The 17,000-nt window shown below is 72.9% G+C and overlaps 2 protein-coding genes across 4 annotated transcripts; both read left to right on the top strand.

Annotated features, from left to right (window-relative positions):
• Positions 1-1,467: 1,467 nt before the first annotated feature.
• AGAP2 (ArfGAP with GTPase domain, ankyrin repeat and PH domain 2) lies at positions 1,468-16,649 on the top strand. Of its 3 annotated transcripts, none has more exons than XM_075489754.1 (18): positions 1,468-1,706; positions 8,554-8,612; positions 8,693-8,780; positions 9,231-9,316; positions 9,394-9,535; positions 9,619-9,753; positions 10,297-10,418; positions 10,521-10,673; positions 11,410-11,496; positions 11,585-11,689; positions 11,768-11,930; positions 12,012-12,131; positions 12,835-12,981; positions 13,668-13,819; positions 13,894-13,984; positions 14,804-15,026; positions 15,117-15,372; positions 15,938-16,649. In XM_075489754.1, the coding sequence occupies exons 1-18, from the start codon at positions 1,547-1,549 to the stop codon at positions 16,142-16,144; spliced, it is 2,496 nt and encodes an 831-aa protein (XP_075345869.1). In that variant the 5' UTR covers positions 1,468-1,546; the 3' UTR covers positions 16,145-16,649. The 3 variants fall into 3 exon arrangements, with proteins under 3 accessions (XP_075345869.1, XP_075345870.1, XP_075345866.1); XM_075489755.1 differs by lacking the exon at positions 1,468-1,706 and adding an exon at positions 6,423-6,679; XM_075489751.1 differs by lacking the exon at positions 1,468-1,706 and having other exon boundaries at positions 7,011-8,612.
• LOC142403498 (arf-GAP with GTPase, ANK repeat and PH domain-containing protein 2-like) lies at positions 5,347-6,523 on the top strand. The gene is made up of 3 exons (XM_075489756.1): positions 5,347-5,879; positions 6,118-6,273; positions 6,437-6,523. Exons 1-3 carry the CDS (start codon positions 5,382-5,384, stop codon positions 6,521-6,523), a joined length of 741 nt encoding a protein of 246 aa, XP_075345871.1. The 5' UTR covers positions 5,347-5,381.
• Positions 16,650-17,000: the final 351 nt, after the last annotated feature.

The following is a 17,000-nucleotide window of genomic DNA, read 5'->3' as shown; positions in this document are numbered from 1 at the left end:
AGCGGCCGCCACCCAGACCCGCTCCCGGGCCAGCTCCGTCTGCGGGGACGGCCGGCGCTTCGTGGCCTCCTCCCACCCCCTCAGCCCAATAAACCTCCGCTCGCCCCCCGTCTCCCCGCCTCTGCCTGGGGACGGTGACACCGCTGCTGTCCCCCCGCCCCGTGGGTGCCACCCCCCACCCATGGGTGCTGGGCCACATCGGGGTGGTGGGAAGCCGTGGGGCCGTGGCCGGGGGGTGGTCTCCTCCCCCCCCCAGGTGCCGTGGGGCTGCAGCCGGAGCCTGGCCGTGGGGTGGCCTGGGGCTGGGGACGTCCCCGAGGGCCCCCGTGTCCCCGTCCCCTCCCCGCCGGAGCCGTGGGGGTGGGACGTGGCCCTTGGGGCGAGCGTGTTCCTGGCGGGTGTGTGGCCATGTGTGCACGGGGCTGCACGCGTGTCCCTAGCGTGTCTGTGTCACTGTACCCATGTCCCCAGCGTGTCTCTGTGCCTGCACGTGTGTCCCTAGCGTGTCCGTGTCACTGTACCCATGTCCCCAGCGTGTCTCTGTGCCTGCACGCGTGTCCCTAGCGTGTCTGTGTCACTATATACGTGACCCTAGTGTGGCTGCACACACGTCCCTAGCATGTCCATGTGGCTTCATGTGTGTCCCCAGTGTGTCTGTACGGCTGCATGCGTGTCCCTAGCATGTCTGTGTCACCACACTCATGTCCCTAGCATGGCCATGTGGCTGCACACACGTCTCTAGGGTGTCTGTGTGGCTGCATGCGTGTCCCTAGCGTGTCTGGCTGGCTGTATGGATGTCCCTAGCGTGTCCATGTGGCTGCACGCATGTCCCTAGCGTGTCTGGCTGGCTGTACACATGTCCCTAGCACATCTGTCACTGCACACGTGTCATTAGCGTGTCTCTGTGGCTACACACATGTCCCCAGCATGTCTGGGGCTGCACAAGACTCCCGTGGGCGCACGTCTACGCGCCCCGCTATGTCCCCAGCACACGCATGTCCCTGGCACGTCCCCAGCCAGCGCCCACCTGTGTGCGCGTGTCCCCGCGTGCGCGTGTCCCCGCGTGTGCCCGTCCCTGCTGGGTCCCAGCAGCCGTGTGTCTCTCCCGTGCCGCTGTCCCCACCTCCGGCACCTCCGCCGTGTCCCCAGCCCGTCCCCCTCGTCCGCCCCTGCCAGGTCCTGCCCGTCTCCCCGTGGCGTCCCCACTCGTCGCGGGGCTGCCGCAGGCCGTGGGCGCGGGCGTGCCGGGCCGTGCCGTCCGACGGGCTCCGGCGCGTCCCGACACGCCGACGGGGCCGGGCACCGCCACGCCGCCCCGGTGCTCCCCGGGTTCCCAGGCCCAACCCTGCGCCCGCCGGCGGGTGCCCGTGCCGGCCCCACGGGGGTGACGCCAGCCCCACCGGGGTGACGCCAGCCAGGAAGCGCGGCCCAGCGCGGCAGCGGGGCCGGATGAACCGAGGGGCCGACGACGCCGAGCGGGGCCGAGCCCCGGGCTGAGCCATGACCCCGGGGACCCGGCGGGACCCTGCCCGCACCTAAGGGTGCCATGAGCCCCCCCCGGCAGCAGGTGCTGGCCGCCATCCGGGCGGAGGTGAAGCGGCACGAAGGGGCCAAGAAACACGTGAACAAGTTGATTCGGTTGGTGGAGACGGTGCCGGATCCGCAGCTCCGCGCCAGCCTCACCGCGTCGCTCTGCGTGGTGCAAGGTACGGGCGGCCCCGGGCGCGGCGGGGAGCGGGCGGGGGGGAGCGCGGGCAGACGACGGACAGAGGGAGGGATGGACGGACGGACGGGCGGGGGGATGGACGGACAAGCGGAGGGGTGGATGGACGGGCGGATGGATGGATGGATGGATGGATGGACAGAGGGAGGGGTGGATGGATGGATGGACAAGTGGAGGATGGAGGGATGGACGGGCGGATGGGGGGATGGATGGACGGAGGGAGGGATGGATGGACAGACGGACGGAGGGAGGGATGGATGGATGGATGGATAGACAAGCGGAGGATGGATGGATGGACGGGCGGATGGAGGGATGGATGGAGGGGTGGACAGACAGATGGACAGGTGGCTGGCTGGCTGGAGGGATGGACGGACAGGCAGAGGGATAGGCAGGCGGATGGATGGATGGACAGACGGACGGGTGGCTGGCTGATGGATGGACAGACAGGATGTGACGTTGGTCCTCCCTGACAGCGCCATGCACCTGCTGCTGGTGCCCGGGGGTGCCCGCGGCCGCGCGGGGGGTGCCCGTCCCCGCCCGGGGGTCCCTGGGGCCCCCCCTTCAGCGGGGCCACCCCCCAACTGTGGGGCGCCGGTGCCCAGCACCCCGGTGCAGCTGAGGCCCAACCCTGCCCGGTGCCGTGCCGGGGGCCCGGCTGGGCCCAGCAGCACCGTCCCCCCATGGGGACCCGCCTGGGGACACGGGGGGGGCGCAGGGACCCGCCGGGGGGGGCTGGGGGACGCAGCCCCCCTTTGCCGCGGCTGTGCCGTCGAGGTGGTTTCCGGTGCAACAGTCCCGGTGCTGCGGTCGGTGACGTGGGCCGTTTCCTCACCTCCGGCAGTCGCCGAGGGGGGGCCCCGCTGCCGGGGCCGGGGGGCAGTTTTGGGGGGCCCCACGGAGTTTGGGGGGGGGGGGCTGTCCCACCCCGTGGTCCCCCCTGGTGGGTGTCCGGTTGGGATGGCGTCAGCGGGGGCACGGGTGCCGGTGCACCCCCCCCTCCTGGTGCCGAACCCCCGCATCCTTGTGCCCCCCCCTTGTGTGCTGGCATCTCCCCAGCGCGGTTGCCGTGGCGACGGGAAGCAGGGGGATGCCTTGTTGCTAAGCGCCCGCAAAGTGGTACCCACCGCCAGCACCGATGGGGGCACAGGACACCCCCCCGCCCCCCCCGTGCCCCCCAGCCCCCCACTCCCGCCTGGGGGGTGCTGCCCGCTGTGCCCCCCCCCGGGCTGTGCCCCCCCAGCCCCCCAGCTCCGGGGGGAGCACTGGGGGGGCCAGCAGGGCCTGGTGACATGGGATGGGGACACGGCTGTCCCGGGGGGGCGAGGGGGGGGGGTCAGACCCGGCATGACCCCGTCCCCTGCCCATAGCGTGGGACACGGTGCCACGACAGCCACCCCGAGCGATGTGGGGTGCTGGGAGGCACTGGGAGGGACTGGGCTGTACTGGGGGGGGGGCAGCACTGGCACCATGGGGGGGCTGAGAGGGGCCAGCCCCCCCTAGCCCGACACGGGGACAGGGTCTGGCCGGGGGCGGCGTTGCCACCCCTGGGGTCATGGGGCTGGGGTGACCGGGAGGGACAAGGGGGGTTCAGGGGGTGCCCCCCCATCCTCGGTGGGTGCCTGGGGGGGCCACGCCGCGGCGGCTTGCCGTGGGCCGTGGGCGGGTTGCTGGGATGACGCGCCTGGCTCTGTCACGAGCACCGGAGACGTGCCAGCTCCCCGGGGACCCCGCGCGGGGGGGGGGGGGGGACGACAAGCAGCCCCCAGCCCCACAGGCCACCCGTGTCCCCTCGGCCCCGGGCACCTCTGTCCCGCGGGGGGCACGGGCTGGGTCCGCCCGTCCTTGCCCGCTGGGTGCCAGCACCCAACTCCTGGGCACCCTTGGGTGGGCACAGAGGGGTGGGGGTCCTGCCCCGCCGAGCCTGAGCAGGTGCCGTGTCCCCAAGGGCCGTGTCTGTCCCCGAGCCCTGCGTCCGTCCCCAAATGCTGTGTCTGTCCCCAAGCCCACCCCATCTGTCCCCAAGCCCCGTCCCCAAGCCCCGTATCTGTCTCCAAATGCCGCGTCCGTCCCCAGGCGCCAGGTCTGTCCCTTGGCACCGTGCCTGTCCCCGAGCCCCGTGTCCCCCCCCCCAGCCCTGAGCCTGTCCCTGGGGTCCCACGTCCACCCCAGGACCCCGCATCTGTCCCCAGGCCCCACGGGGGGGGCTGCGCCACGGGGACGGGCCAGCGTGGCAGAGTGCGTGGCCGGGGGGGTCACGCTGGCGGGGGGGGGGGGGGGGACGGGGACACACGACACAGGCCGGGGAGGTGGCCGGGCATGGCGATGACGGCCTGGGCCCGGGTGCCACTGCTGGTCGCCCATCGCCAGCCCCGCCGTTGCCGTGGCAACGGGATGCGGAGGATTTCTGCGCCGCTGCTAAAAATGCCGGAGAGCGGGCGGCCGGGCCCTGCCCCGTGCCACGGCCCCCGCGGGCCCCCCGCGCCCCCCCCAGTCCCCATGGCCCCCCCCACGGGCCCCCACGGCCTCCCACGGGCCCCCAAGGACCCCCGTGACTCCCGCGGTCCCCCACAGCACCCCTGGGCCCCACGGCCCCCCACTGCTGCCCGAGGGAGGGGAGGGAGGGGACGGGGAGGGGGGGCGCAGGGTGCTGGGGGGGGGGTGCGTGGAGAGGGGGGAGGGGGAGAGGCTGGGGGGCAGGTGGGGGGTGGGGGGAGGGGGGGCAGGGGCCGTACCGGGCAGCGCGGGCAGCGGCCGGGGCCGGGGGGGGCGGGGGGGGGGGGGGGGCGCCGGGAGCCTCGCGCCTGCCCGGTAGCGGCGGGGCCGCGCCCGCCCCCGCCCCCGGCCCGGCCCCGGGAGCGGCGAATGGCGGAGAGCGGCGGCCCCGGCCCCCCCCGGCCGCGCAGGGCCCCCCCCGCCGGGCCCCGGCCCCCCCCGCCGCCGCCGCCGCCAAGGACGAACCCGTCGGGGCGCTGCCGTGAGCCCCGGTCCCGGGGGGTCCCGGGCATGGCCCCCCCCCGCCCCATAACCCCCCGCCCCCCATAAACCCCCACCCCTCCATCACCCCGCGCCCCATACCCCCACCCCCCCAACCCCCCTCTTCATCCCCCTTCCCCGTAACCCCCCAGCCCCCTCACCCCCCCATAACCCCCCTCCCCATAACCGCCCCATTCCCTCCACCCCCCTGCCCCATAACCCCCACCCCTCTCCATTCCCCCGCCCGATCACCCCCCCATACCCCCCCACCTCTCTAACCCCCCATTCCCCCCCCCCATCCCTCCATCTCCCCCCCCGCAGCGCTGGGGAGGGGGGGGAGCCCCCCACGATGCCCCCCGGTCGCTAACCCGGGGTGGGGGTGAGGGGGGGGGCGGCCCCGATCCCGGCGGGGGGGGGGGTGGTGGTGGTGGTAGATTTGGGAAGGGGGGGGGGGGGCGGCGGCGGTGCCAACCCCTCCGGGGGCGGGCGAGCGGGGAAGGCTTCGGGGAGGCAGGGCCGGGGGTGGGGACCGCGCCGAGCATCCTCCCGGCACCGGCGGACGCGGAGCCGGCGAGGGGAGAAAAAGGGGGGGGGGGGGCACAGGGAGGGGGGGGCTCTGCCTGCCTGCCTGCCTGCCCGGCGCCGGGGGCGGGGGGGTGGGGGGGGGCTTGCCCTGCCCGCACCCATGAGCAGGACCACCGGCCTCCAGCGCCGGACCACCTACCTCATCTCCCTCACCCTGGTCAAGCTCGAGTCGGTGGCAGCCCCGGGGGAGCCGGAGCAGGCGGGGGGGGGCGGCGATGGAGCCCCCCAGCCCGGGCCGCCGGCGGCTGCTGCCCGCGCCGAGGACCCCGGCGGCGGCGGCGGCAAAAGCAAGAGGCCCGAGCGGCTCTTCCAGCGCCAGGACGCTCTCTGGATAAGTACCGCCGGCTCCGGCCCCACCGACGCCCCGGTGCCCCCCGGCAGCCCCCGGACCCCCAGCCCCGGCCCGGCGCCCGCGGGCGAGGGCTCGCTCGCCCCGCGGCTGGCCGAGCCCCGCGGCGGGCATGGCGCCCACCGCCCCCGCTCGCCCGCCTCGACGCCCGCCGCCGGGCCGCCCGCCGTGCCCCCCAAGCCCGACCCGGCCTCGCTGCCCCCCGCCGTGCCCCCCAAGCCCGACCCGGCCTCGCTGCCCGCCCCCGCCGCGCCGCCCCCCCCCCCGGCCGTGCCCCCCAAGCCCGCCCCGGCCGCGCTGCCCGCCGCCGCCCCCCCCCGCCCCGGCCGTGCCCCCCAAGCCCGCCCCGGCCGCGCTGCCCCCCGCCGTGCCCCCCAAGCCCGACGCCCTCGCCCGGGGGGCCAAGGGCACCTTGGAGGCGGCGGGGGAGCGGGCTCGGCCGCCCCAGGACCCCCCGGCGCCCGCCCGCCGCCCGCTGCTGGCCCAGGCCAGCTGGGCGCACCCCGAGGGCGCCCCGGAGGGGGCCAGGCCCCCGCCCCACCCGGCGCCCGGCGCCTGCTCCCCGCACCCGGCGGCCGGGGCCCGACGGCTGCGCCTGGCCGGCCCCAAGCCCTTCAAGACGGTGACCACCAGCGGGGCCAGGGTGGGCTGCGAGGCCAAGGCGGGCAAAGGCGCCCACAAGCCCGCCGGCAGCCGCCTCTCCTGGCCCGAGGGCGAGGGCAAGGGCCGCCCCAAGCCGGGGGGCAAAGCGGGCGCCGAGGGGGGCCCCCGGCCGCCGGCGCGGGCTCGGCTCTCGCCCCGCAAAGGTAAAAGCAAGACCCTGGATAACAGCGACCTGCACCCGGGCCCGGGGGGCTTGGCGCCCGCCCCCCCCCTCGCCGAAACGGGCCTGAAACGGGGGCGCGAGGGCGGCCGAGCCTCCACCCGCGACCGCAAGATGCTCAAGTTCATCAGCGGGATCTTCGCCAAGAGCCCGGCGGCCACCCCCACCCACCCCGCGCCCCCCTGGGCCCTGCTCAGCACCGACCTGGGCAGGGGCACCCCCCCCAGTGAGTTCGGGGCTGGGGGCGGCGGGGGGAGGGGGGGCCAGCCTGGATGCCGAGGTCCGCTGTGCCGTGCCTCAGTTTCCCCCGCCGTCCCTCGGTGACCTGGATGCAGGAGGGATGGGGGGTGGGTGCCGCGTCCCGCGTCCCACGGGTGCCCACGGCCACGCGCCGGCTGTGCCGTGGGATGTTGTGCCGTGCCTCAGTTTCCCCGTGGCTGCCTGTGGGGCAGGGGGTGGGCGTGGGGGGCCTGGGAAGGGGCAGGGGGTGCTCCCGGACGCCTGGGTCCGCTTGCCGGCCGTGCCCGTGCGGGGCTGTGACCTGCGTGGGGCGGCAGGACCCATCCGCGCCCCACGGCTGGGGGGGATCGGTGGGTGCTGGGGCGCGGGGGGGGGGGGGGGGGGCTGGCTGAGGACTTGTGACCCACCAGGCAGGGCCACCCCCTGCGCAGGGGAACCCAGGGGTCCTGGCCCGTGCCCGGCCTTGGGGTCCCGTGGGGCAGCCGACATGGGGGTCCTCAGGCGCCGGCCGTGGCGGGGCTCCCGTGCCTCGGTTTCCCCGTCGGGGCTGGCTCCATCGGGCTCAGGGGCCGACCCCTCACCCGTCTTTCCATCCCGGCGTCCGTCTGCTCCTCCGTCGCTGTCGCCATCCGTGCGTCACACATTCGTCCGTCCTTCTGTCCCACTCGCCCCACGCCCATCTGCCCGGCTGCCCCATAACCACCCTCCGTCCCTCCGTCCTTCTGTCCACCCCGCTCCCATCCCCGACCCCCCGGTGCCGTGGGGCGCGTGGGCAGAGCCTGCCGGGGACCCGGGGGTGGCAGCGGGGACACCCGTGGGTGGCAGCTCGGTGACGATGTGCGGGGTGACAGGCAGCGGCGTTAACCCCTCACCTGCCGCGCAGCTGGCGGTGGCAGCCCTGCGTATGGCACGGGGGAAACTGAGGTGCAGGAGGGGGGGGACCCTCTGTCCTGCCTCAGTTTCCCCTTCTCACGGTGCAGGAGGTGAGGCGCTGCCCGAGGGGGCTGGGGGTGCTGGGCAGGGGGTGTGTGGGGTGCAGGCAACGTCCTTGTGCCGTGCCACGCCGTGTGCTTGTGCCATGCCACGTCCTCGTGCCCCAAACACGCCGGTGCCTGCCATGTTGTCGTGCACCGCGTCCATCACATCCTCGTGCCCATCGTGGGCCACGCCGTGTCCTCGTGCCGCATCGCTTCCTGGTGCCCATCGCGTCCTCGGGCCGTGCCGCCTCCTCGGGCCACGCCGTGTCCTGGTGCTCATCGTGTCGCCGAGCCACATCCTCGAGCCACGCTGCGTTCTCATGCCCATCGTGTCCCTATGCACGCCACGTCCCCGTGCCACGCTGCCACCATGTCCCTCTACCCGTCATGTCACCGTGCCACACCACGTCCTCGTGCCACGCCGCCACCATGTCCCTCTACCCGTCATGTCACCGTGCCACACCACGTCCTCGTGCCACGCCGCATCCTCCCGCCTGCCACGTTGTCATGCACCACGTCCATCACATCCTCATGCCCATCGTGTGCCACATCACGTCCTCGTGCCGTGCCGTGTCCTGGTGCCCATCGTCATGTCCCTACGCCATGCCACGTCCTCCTGCCACGCTGCATCCTTGTGCCCGCCACATCCTTGTGCCCACGGCCACGTCCCCGTCCCCGCCACGTTGTGTCTCCGTGTCCCTCCCGCCGCCCCCGCCAGGCTCGGTGCGGTGCTGTTGCTTGGTGACGGCTTGTGGCCGCCCACGCAGGATGCTGCCGGCGGCGGTGCTGCCGCAGGGCTGGGGGCGGCCGTGCCCCCCCCAGGCTGGGGTGCCGGGGGGTGCCGGGGTGCCCGGGCACCATCTCACCCTTCTCGTCCCCGCAGAGGCCTTGGTGAACAGCCAGGAATGGACCCTGGGCCGCTCCATCCCCGAGATCCGCCTGGTGGGTACCGTGTCCCCGTGTCCCTGCCCCGTGTCCTCCCGTCCTTGGCCACCCTGACGCCCTCTCTGCCCTCTCCCCAGGGCGTCCTGGGCAGCAGCAAGAGCGGGAAGTCGGCGCTCGTCCACCGCTTCCTCACTGGCTCCTACGTGGGCCTGGAGCCCACCGAGAGTGAGTGGCCACGGGGATGGACATGGCCGTGGGGATGGACATGGCCGTGGGCTGGGCATGGCCATAGGGTTGGGCATGACCGTGAGCCTGAGCTTGGCCATGGGATGGACAGGGCTGTGGTGCTGGGCATGGCCGTGGGGATGGACAAGGTCATGAGGATGGAGAAGGCCATGGTGCTGGGCATGGCCGTGGGGGAGACAAGGCCATAGGGTTGGGCATGGCCATGAGATGGGCAACGCCATGGTACTGAGCATGGCTGTGGGGTGGACAAGACCGTGGAGATTCACGAGGCCACGGCGCTTGGCATGGCCATGGGGGTGGACAAAGTCATGGGGACAGTCAAGGCCATGGGTCCAGGTAAGGCCATGGTGCTGGGCATGGCCATGGGATGTTCAAGGCCATGGGAGCAGGCACGGCCACAGGGCTCCCCGTCTCCTCCCTCCGCTCCAGGTGGTCAGTTCAAGCGCGAGGTGATGGTCGATGGCCAGAGCCACCTCCTGCTCATCCGGGAGGAAGGAGGCGCCCCAGACGCTAAGGTACGTGGGGGCTGGGGGCCGGGGGGGGGCCGTGTCGGCCAGTGCCGAGCCCTGACCCCCGTCCGCGTCCCCCCCAGTTTGCCAGCTGGGCAGACGCCGTCATCTTCGTCTTCAGCCTGGAGAACGAGAGCAGCTTCGAGGAGGTGACGCAGCTGCACGCGCTGCTCAGCGGCTACCGGGGCGCCAGCGAGGTGGCCCTGGCGCTGGTGGGCACCCAGGGTGAGCTGGGGACGTGGGACCAGCCCCATGGGGACAGGGACGGGGAGGGGACGACCCCCACCTCACGCCCCTGCTCCCCTCAGACAAGATCAGCTCCTCCAACCCCCGGGTGATCGAGGACGCCCGGGCCCAGGCGCTCTGCGGGGACATGAAGAGGTGCCTCTACTACGAGACCTGCGCCACGTACGGCCTCAACGTCGACCGGGTCTTCACCGAGGGTGGGTGTCCTGGGGTGCTCACTCCGCCGGCAGGTCCGGTGTAGCCGGGGGGGTGCGTGCTGGTGGCGGCACGGGGGCCGCGGCTGGTGGCAGGGGTGGGTTGGGGGCTGGTGACCAGGTAGGACAGGGACCGTGGCCAGCGTGGGATGGAGATCGTGGTTGGGTGGGATGGGGCTTGTGGCCGGAGTGGCACAGGACCCACGGCCAGGGTGGGACGGGGACTGTGGCCAGTGGCTGGGGGCTGGCATCCAGGTGGGACAGGGACCGTGGTTGGGTGGGATGGGGGCCGTGGCTGGGGTGGGATGGGGGCCACGGCCAGTGGCCATGGTGGGATGGGGACCACAGCTGAGGTGGGATGGGGACTATGGCCGGATGGGATGGGGACCACGGCTGGTGGCTGAGGTGGGATGGAGACCACGGCCAGACGGGATGGAGACTGGCCGGGGTGGGCCGGGAGCCATGTCCGGGCGGGATGGGGACCGTGGCCGGGCGGGTTGGGGGTCTCGGCAGCGCGGCCCGCCTGACGCGAGGCTCTCGGCGCAGTCGCCCAGAAGGTGGTGGCGCTGAAGAAGCAGCAGCAGCTCATGGCGTCCTGCAAGTCTCTGCCCAGCACCCCCAGCCACTCGGCCGCATCCACCCCCGTTGGGGGCATCCACCCCGGCCAGGTACCCCCCGGCTTGTCCCGCCCCGGCCGGGCGCTGTCCCCCCTCGCCCGTCCCTCCGGCCACGGGGCGCCAGTGCCGGGGCTGACCCCGTGTCCCATCCAGGCCAGCAACGGTGGCCACACCAGCGACTACTCGTCCTCGCTGCCGTCCACCCCCAACGTCAGCCACCGGGAGCTGCGGAGCGAGACCCCGGCCCCCCTGGGCACCCCCAGCTCCCTGCACCGCGGGGCCAAGCGCCGCACCAGCCTCTTCGCCGTGAGTGCGCCGGGACCCCCGCGGTGGCAGCAGGGGACATGTGGCACCTGGGGTGTCCCCTGGCAGGGTGGTGGCAGTGGGGGCTATGTGGCACCTGGGGTGTCCCCTGGCAGGGTGGTGGTGGCACAGGGAGGCATGTGGCACCTGGGGTGTCCCCTGGCAGGCTGGTGGTGGCAGCAGGGGACATGTGGCACCTGGGGTGTCCCCCTGGCAAGGTGGTGGCACCATGGGGCATGTGGCATCCAGGGTGTCCCCCCGGCAGAGTGGTGGTGCGGGGGGGGCACATGGCACCCAGAGTGTCCCCTAGCAGGGTGGTTGCATCATGGGGCACCTGGCACCTGGGATGTCCCCGTGGCACAGTGGTGGCAGTGAGGACCATGTGGCACCTGGGGTGTCTATCCAGCAGTGGGGGGTACACAGTACCTGGGGTGTCCCCTGGCAGGGGGACACATGGCACCCGGGGTGTCCCCCGGCATGGTGGTGGTGGTGGCACAGGGGGCATGTGGCACCTGGGATGTCCCCCTGGCATGGTGGTGGTGGTGGCACAGGGGGACACGTGGCATCCAGGGTGCCCCCCCCGGCAGGGCGGTGATGGGGGACAGGCATGGCACCCGGGGTGTCCCCACCATGGGGCTCTGGCAGTGGGGGACATGGGCACCCCAGGGTGGGGCCACAGCGGCCGGGGACGTGGCACCCCGGGCGCCCCCAGCAGTGCCCCCGTCCCTCGTCCACGCAGGCGCGCCGGGGCAGCGACTCGGAGAAGCGGAGCCTGGACAGCCGGGGCGAGGCGGCGGGCAGCGGCCGCGCCATCCCCATCAAGCAGGTTGGCGGGGCGGTGGTGGCAGCGGTGGGACACGACAGCGTCCCCAGCTGTCCCCTCCCCGTCCCCCTCACCGTCCCTTCGTCCCCAGAGCTTCCTGCTGAAGCGCAGCGGCAACTCCCTCAACAAGGAGTGGAAGAAGAAGTACGTGACCTTGTCCAGCAACGGGCTCCTCTTCTACCACCCCAGCATCAACGTGAGTGTCCCTGTCCCCAGCCCTGTCCCCACGGCGGGGGGGAGCCCCGGTCTCAGCCGCTGCCTGTCCCCGTGGCAGGACTACATCCACAGCACCCACGGGAAGGAGATGGACCTTCTCCGTACCACCGTCAAGGTCCCCGGCAAGCGCCCGCCCCGCGCCATCTCTGCCTGCGGCCCCTCCGCCAGCATCAACGGGCTGGTGAAGGACGTGGGCGGGGGGACGGCGCCCGAGGGCGGCGGTGAGTACCGGGGCGGCGGTGGCGGCAGCGGGGCGGAGGTCCGGGGGGACCCCCGTGTCACCGGTCCTTCCCCACCCGCAGCCGGCGCCTCCCCCGTGGGGCTTAGCCTCCCCCCGGAGCCGGGGACGAAGGGCACGGGCAAGGCCGAGCGATCCCTGCAGCGCTGCGCCTCTGCCTCCAGCGCCAAGCTGTCCACCTCCGGTGAGCGTCCCCGTCCCCGTCCCCTCTCACGCTCGTGGGCCCGGCCGCCTCCCCGGGACAGAGCCGGGGACCTTGCCTGTGGTGGCCCCGCTGAGCCCGGTGGCCCCTGGTGAGCCTGGGGACCCCTGGTGAGCCCGGGGACCCGGTGGCCCTTGGTGGCCCTGGTGATCCTGGGGGCCACAATGAGCCCGGTGGCCCCGGTGAGCCCGGTGGCCCCAGTGACCCTGGTGGATTTGGTGACCCCCGTGGCTCCAATGGTCCCGGTGACCCTCGTGACCCTTGTGAGCCAAGTGGCTCTTGTGACCCTGGTGGCCCCAGTGATCCTGGTGAGACCAGGGGACTTGGTGGCCCTGGTGACCTCGTGACCCGGGGTCCTAGTGACCCCCGTGAATCCAGTGGCCCTTGTGAGCCCGGTGACCCTGGTGAGCCCGGTGGCTCTGGTGGACTTGGTCACCCTGGTGGCTCCAATGGCCCTGGTGACCCCAGTGGCCCTTGTGACCCTGGTGGCCCCGGTGACCCGAGCGAGCCCAGTGGTGCTGGTGGATTTGGTGACCCCGGTGGCTCCAACGGCCCTGGTGAGCCCACTGGTCCTTGTGACCTTGGTGGCCTTGGTGGCCCCCGCGGCCCCAGTGATCCTCGTGAGCGCAGTGGCCCTGGCGAGCTCGGTGGCCCGCAGCGCCCCAGCATGGGGGTCTCTTAGCAGACGGCCCCCCCGCCTTCGAGGCCATATCCAGCCCCAGCAGCTCGGGCAAAGAGCCGCCGCCGTCGCCCATGATCGACCGGAAGAAGCACCGACGGAAGAAGCTGATGACGCCGTCCAAGACGGAGGGCTCGGCCGGGCAGGCGGAAGGTGAGAGCCATGGGGACGGTGCCCCGAGCCCCGGTCACTCGTGGACGGTGGCCACGGAGCCGTGGGGACAACGCCACCGCACCCCACGGGGACGATGCCCCAGGATGCCACAGGGCTCCGGCGAACGGAGGATCCGGGCCTGATCCGGGCCCCCCACCTCCCCTTGCCACGCTCAGCCACCGCTGCCCTGCCCACGCGTCCCCCCCCCCGCTCTGCCACCGCCTGCCACCCCCCTGCACCCCGGCGCCGTCCCCCGTCCCCCCGGGGCTTTGCGGGCTCCTCTCGTGACTCTCTCTCCCCCTTTCCTCTCTCTGCTCTCGCTGGACCCTCCGCAGCCAAGCGCAAAATGTGGAAATTAAAAAGCTTTGGTAGTTTAAGAAATATTTATAAAACAGGTAACGTGGTGCGTGGCGCGTGGCCTGCTCCACTCATGCATGTGGCTGTGTCCCATCCTCGCCTGCCGCCACCGCATCCCCTGCCGGGCAGAGACGGGGGGTCCCCGGGAGCGGGTCCGTGGTGGGGACCACGGGGGTGGGCACCCCTTTGGGTGCGGAGGGGGGGGGACGCGGGGGGGGGGGGCCGGGGCGGGCGCTGGGGCAGCCCAGCACCCCCCCCGAGCGTGGGACCCCCCGCCGCGCCGTCCAGCTCCCCGTCCCACCACCCTCGGGGGGTCTCTGGTCCCGCAGAGGAGGAGAACTTCGAGTTCATCATCGTGTCCAGCACGGGCCAGACGTGGCACTTCGAGGCGGGCAGCTTCGAGGAGCGTGACGCCTGGGTGCAGGCCATCGAGAGCCAGATCCTGGCCAGCCTGCAGTGCTGCGAGAGCAGCAAGAACAAGGTGGGACCCCGCGGGCGGCCGGGGGGGCCGCGACGCCCCCGCCCCCTGCCCCGCTCACCCCCCGTCTCCCCCAGGCTCGCATGGACAGCCAGAGCGAGGCCGTGGCCATCCAGGCCATCCGCAACGCCCGGGGCAACTCGCTCTGCGTGGACTGCGGGGCGCCCAGTGAGTCTCCTGGGGGGCAGGCGGGGGGGCCGTTGGTGGCATGGGGCCACGGGCCACGTGGGACCACCGGTTGCATGGCGCCGTGGGCCATGTGGGGCCACGGGCCATGGGGGGCCATTGGTCACACAGTGCCGTGGTCCCTGGCGGGCCATCGGTCACGTGGTGCCATGGACCATATGGGGCCGTGGGCCACGTGGGGCTGCTGGCCACGTGGGACCATGAGTTACATGGTGCCGCGGGCCATGTGGGGCCATGGGGGGCCATTGGTGACACAGTGCCATGGGGTGCCATCAGTTGCATGGTGCCACGGGCCATGTGGGGCCACAGGCCATGGGGGGCCATTGGTCACGTGGTGCCACGGGCCACGGGGGGCCATAAGTAATTCGGTGCCACGCAGCGCCATTGCTCTTGCAGTGCCGCGGGCCCCGTGGTGCCATCGGTCGTGCAGTGTTGCAGGCCGCGTGGTGCCATTGGTCGCACGGCGCCATCAGCCATGCGGCGCCGTGGATCGAGGTGTGCCACGCGCCGGGTGGTGCTACGGGGTGACATGATGCCACGAGCCGTGGGCCACCCAATGCCCTGGACTAGGAAGCACCATGTGCCATAGGCCACATGATGCCACGGGCCGCACAGTGCCGTGGGTCACACAGTGCCGTGGGTCGCACAGTGCCATGGGTCACACAGTGCCGTGCACCATGGGGTGCCACGGACCATGCGATGGCCACAAGCTGCCATGGGCCGTGCCGTGGGCCAGACAGAGCCACGGGCCACCCGATGGCCCCGGTGCGGTGCCGACGGTCTCTGTGCGTCCCTCCGCAGACCCCACCTGGGCCAGCCTGAACCTGGGGGCCTTGATCTGCATCGAGTGCTCGGGGATCCACCGCAATCTGGGCACCCACCTGTCCCGCGTGCGCTCCCTCGACCTGGACGACTGGCCCCGGGAGCTCACGCTGGTGCTGACGTCCATCGGCAACGCCACCGCCAACAGCATCTGGGAGAAGAACACGCAGGGCCGCTGCAAGCCCACCCACGAGTCGTCCCGGTGGGTGTCCCCCCCCCGCCCCACCCACCACGTCACCGCCGTGCCACCTCCCCGGTGCCACGTGGTCCGTGATGCCACCCGTCTCCCCAGGGAGGAGCGGGAGTCGTGGATCCGGGCCAAGTACGAGCAGCGGCTCTTCCTGGCGCCGCTGCCAGCGGCCGAGGCGCCGCTGGGGGAGCAGCTCTTCCACGCGGTGCAGGAGAAGGACCTGGAGACGGTGCTGCTGCTCCTGGCCCACAGCAAGAAGGAACAGCTCAACGTCAGCACTGGCGACAAGGACCGGCGCACGGCGCTGCACGTGGCCTGCGACATGGCCCTCGTGGTCATCACCCAGCTGCTGGTGTGGGTACGTTCGGGCAGGGGGCGAAGGGGGGACGGGGTGGGGGGGCCGTGGCATGGGGTGGGGGGAAGGGGTGGCCGTGGGGCACGTGGAACAGTCATGGGGACTATGGCATGGCCATGGGGGATGTGGTGTGGTCATGGGGACCACGGCATGGCCAGGGCGGGAGACAGCATGGTCATGGGGACTATGACATGGCTATGGGGGATGTGACATGGTCTTGGGGACCATGGCATGGCCATGGGGGATGTGGTGTGGTCATGGGGACCATGGCATGGCTATGGGGGAGATGGCATGGTCATGGGGACCGTGGTGTGGCTATGGGGGGACATGGCATGGCCATGACAATCATGGGATGGCCATGGGGGAATCACACCACGCCAAGTGAGACGTGGGATGGCTGCGGGGGAATGTGCCGTGACCACGGGGGATGTGGCCCAGCCACAGGGGATAAGACGCATCCATGACACGGCATGGCTACCGGGGACATGGCAAGGCCATGGGGACCATGTCACGGCCACGGGGGCCAGGGCCGGTGGCGCAGGGCGGCTGACGTGGGCTGTGCCCGCAGTACGGCGCGGACGTTCGGGCACGGGATGGGCAGGGCCGCACAGCGCTCTTCTACGCCCGCCGCGCCGGCAGCCAGGAGTGTGCCGACATCCTGCTGCAGCACGGCTGCCCCGGCGAGGGCCTCGGTGGCCCGGCCACCCCCGGGCTGCGCCGCAAGAGCAGCTGTGCCAGCGTGGGTCCCTGCGAGCCCCGGACCGCCCTGGTATAGCCGGCGAGGGGCCCGGTGCCCGCTCGGCGTCCCCCCGGACTGCGGGTGCCTGCAGGCCCCGGCTCGGCCCCGGCATCGCCCGCCGCCACCCCACGGTTTGTATTTTTGATGCTCTATTTATTATTCAGCTCCCGCTGGGGTCTCTTCTGGTCCTGTCCCCCTGCCCGTGCCGGGTCCCCCCCCCACCCCGCCGGGGCTTGCGGTGGCGTCACCGCCACCCAGACACCCGGGACCCCCTCCCGGTGCCGCCGCGGCCCCCTCCCCGTGCATCACGCCCCGGCGCAGGGTGGGCACCGCGTCTCGGCACAGCCCTGCCGGGGTCGGGACACCGGGGCTCCCCGCCTGGTGCCACGGCCGGTGACCCCCCTGCCCATGTCACCCCAGTCATGCGACCCCTGCCCGTGCCACCCCTGCCCTGGCACGGGTCACCCCCCGCCCTCCGTGACGCCCTGCTCACATCACCCCATCGTGCCACCCTCCCCGTGCCCCCCCCGGCCATGCCACCCCCTCCGCGTCACCCCCAGTCATGTCACCCTCCCCATGTCACCCCCAGCCATGCCGCCCTCCCTGTGCCCCCCCGGCCGTGCCACCCCGTCCCCTGGCACAGCCCCGGGCTCCGTGGCAGGAGCAGAGCAGACCCCCCCCCTCCTTTTCTACAACAACCTTTTGTACACCCCCTCCCTCCCACCGTGGCCTGACCCCCCCCCCGTCCCCCTTTTTCTCAGAGTCCCCTTGGGAACGTCTTTAATTTATTGCTTCGTTTAGCGTTAGGATAGAGCCAGCCCCCGGCCACGGTGCCACGGTGCCCGGCCGGGGGGAACTGCCAGCGGGACCCCCGCCACCTCTCCCGCTGGCC

This window comes from Mycteria americana, unplaced genomic scaffold (genome assembly GCF_035582795.1).
Source record: "Mycteria americana isolate JAX WOST 10 ecotype Jacksonville Zoo and Gardens unplaced genomic scaffold, USCA_MyAme_1.0 Scaffold_35, whole genome shotgun sequence".
Taxonomy (NCBI): Eukaryota; Metazoa; Chordata; class Aves; order Ciconiiformes; family Ciconiidae; genus Mycteria; species Mycteria americana.
The sequence above is the reverse complement of the archived record's forward strand: the minus strand, read 5'-3'. Positions and strand labels throughout refer to the sequence as shown.

Coding starts and splice junctions, on each gene's coding strand:
- AGAP2 (XM_075489751.1), top strand. CDS start 8,058: ATGTCACCGTGCCACACCACGTCCTCGTGCCACGCCGCCACCATGTCC. Junction 9,754..10,296: donor CGACCGGGTCTTCACCGAGG/GTGGGTGTCCTG, acceptor CTCTCGGCGCAG/TCGCCCAGAAGGTGGTGGCG. Junction 10,674..11,409: donor GCCGCACCAGCCTCTTCGCC/GTGAGTGCGCCG, acceptor TCGTCCACGCAG/GCGCGCCGGGGCAGCGACTC.
- LOC142403498 (XM_075489756.1), top strand. CDS start 5,382: ATGAGCAGGACCACCGGCCTCCAGCGCCGGACCACCTACCTCATCTCC. Junction 5,880..6,117: donor CCTCGCTGCCCGCCCCCGCC/GCGCCGCCCCCC, acceptor CTGCTGGCCCAG/GCCAGCTGGGCGCACCCCGA. Junction 6,274..6,436: donor TGACCACCAGCGGGGCCAGG/GTGGGCTGCGAG, acceptor CGCCCCGCAAAG/GTAAAAGCAAGACCCTGGAT.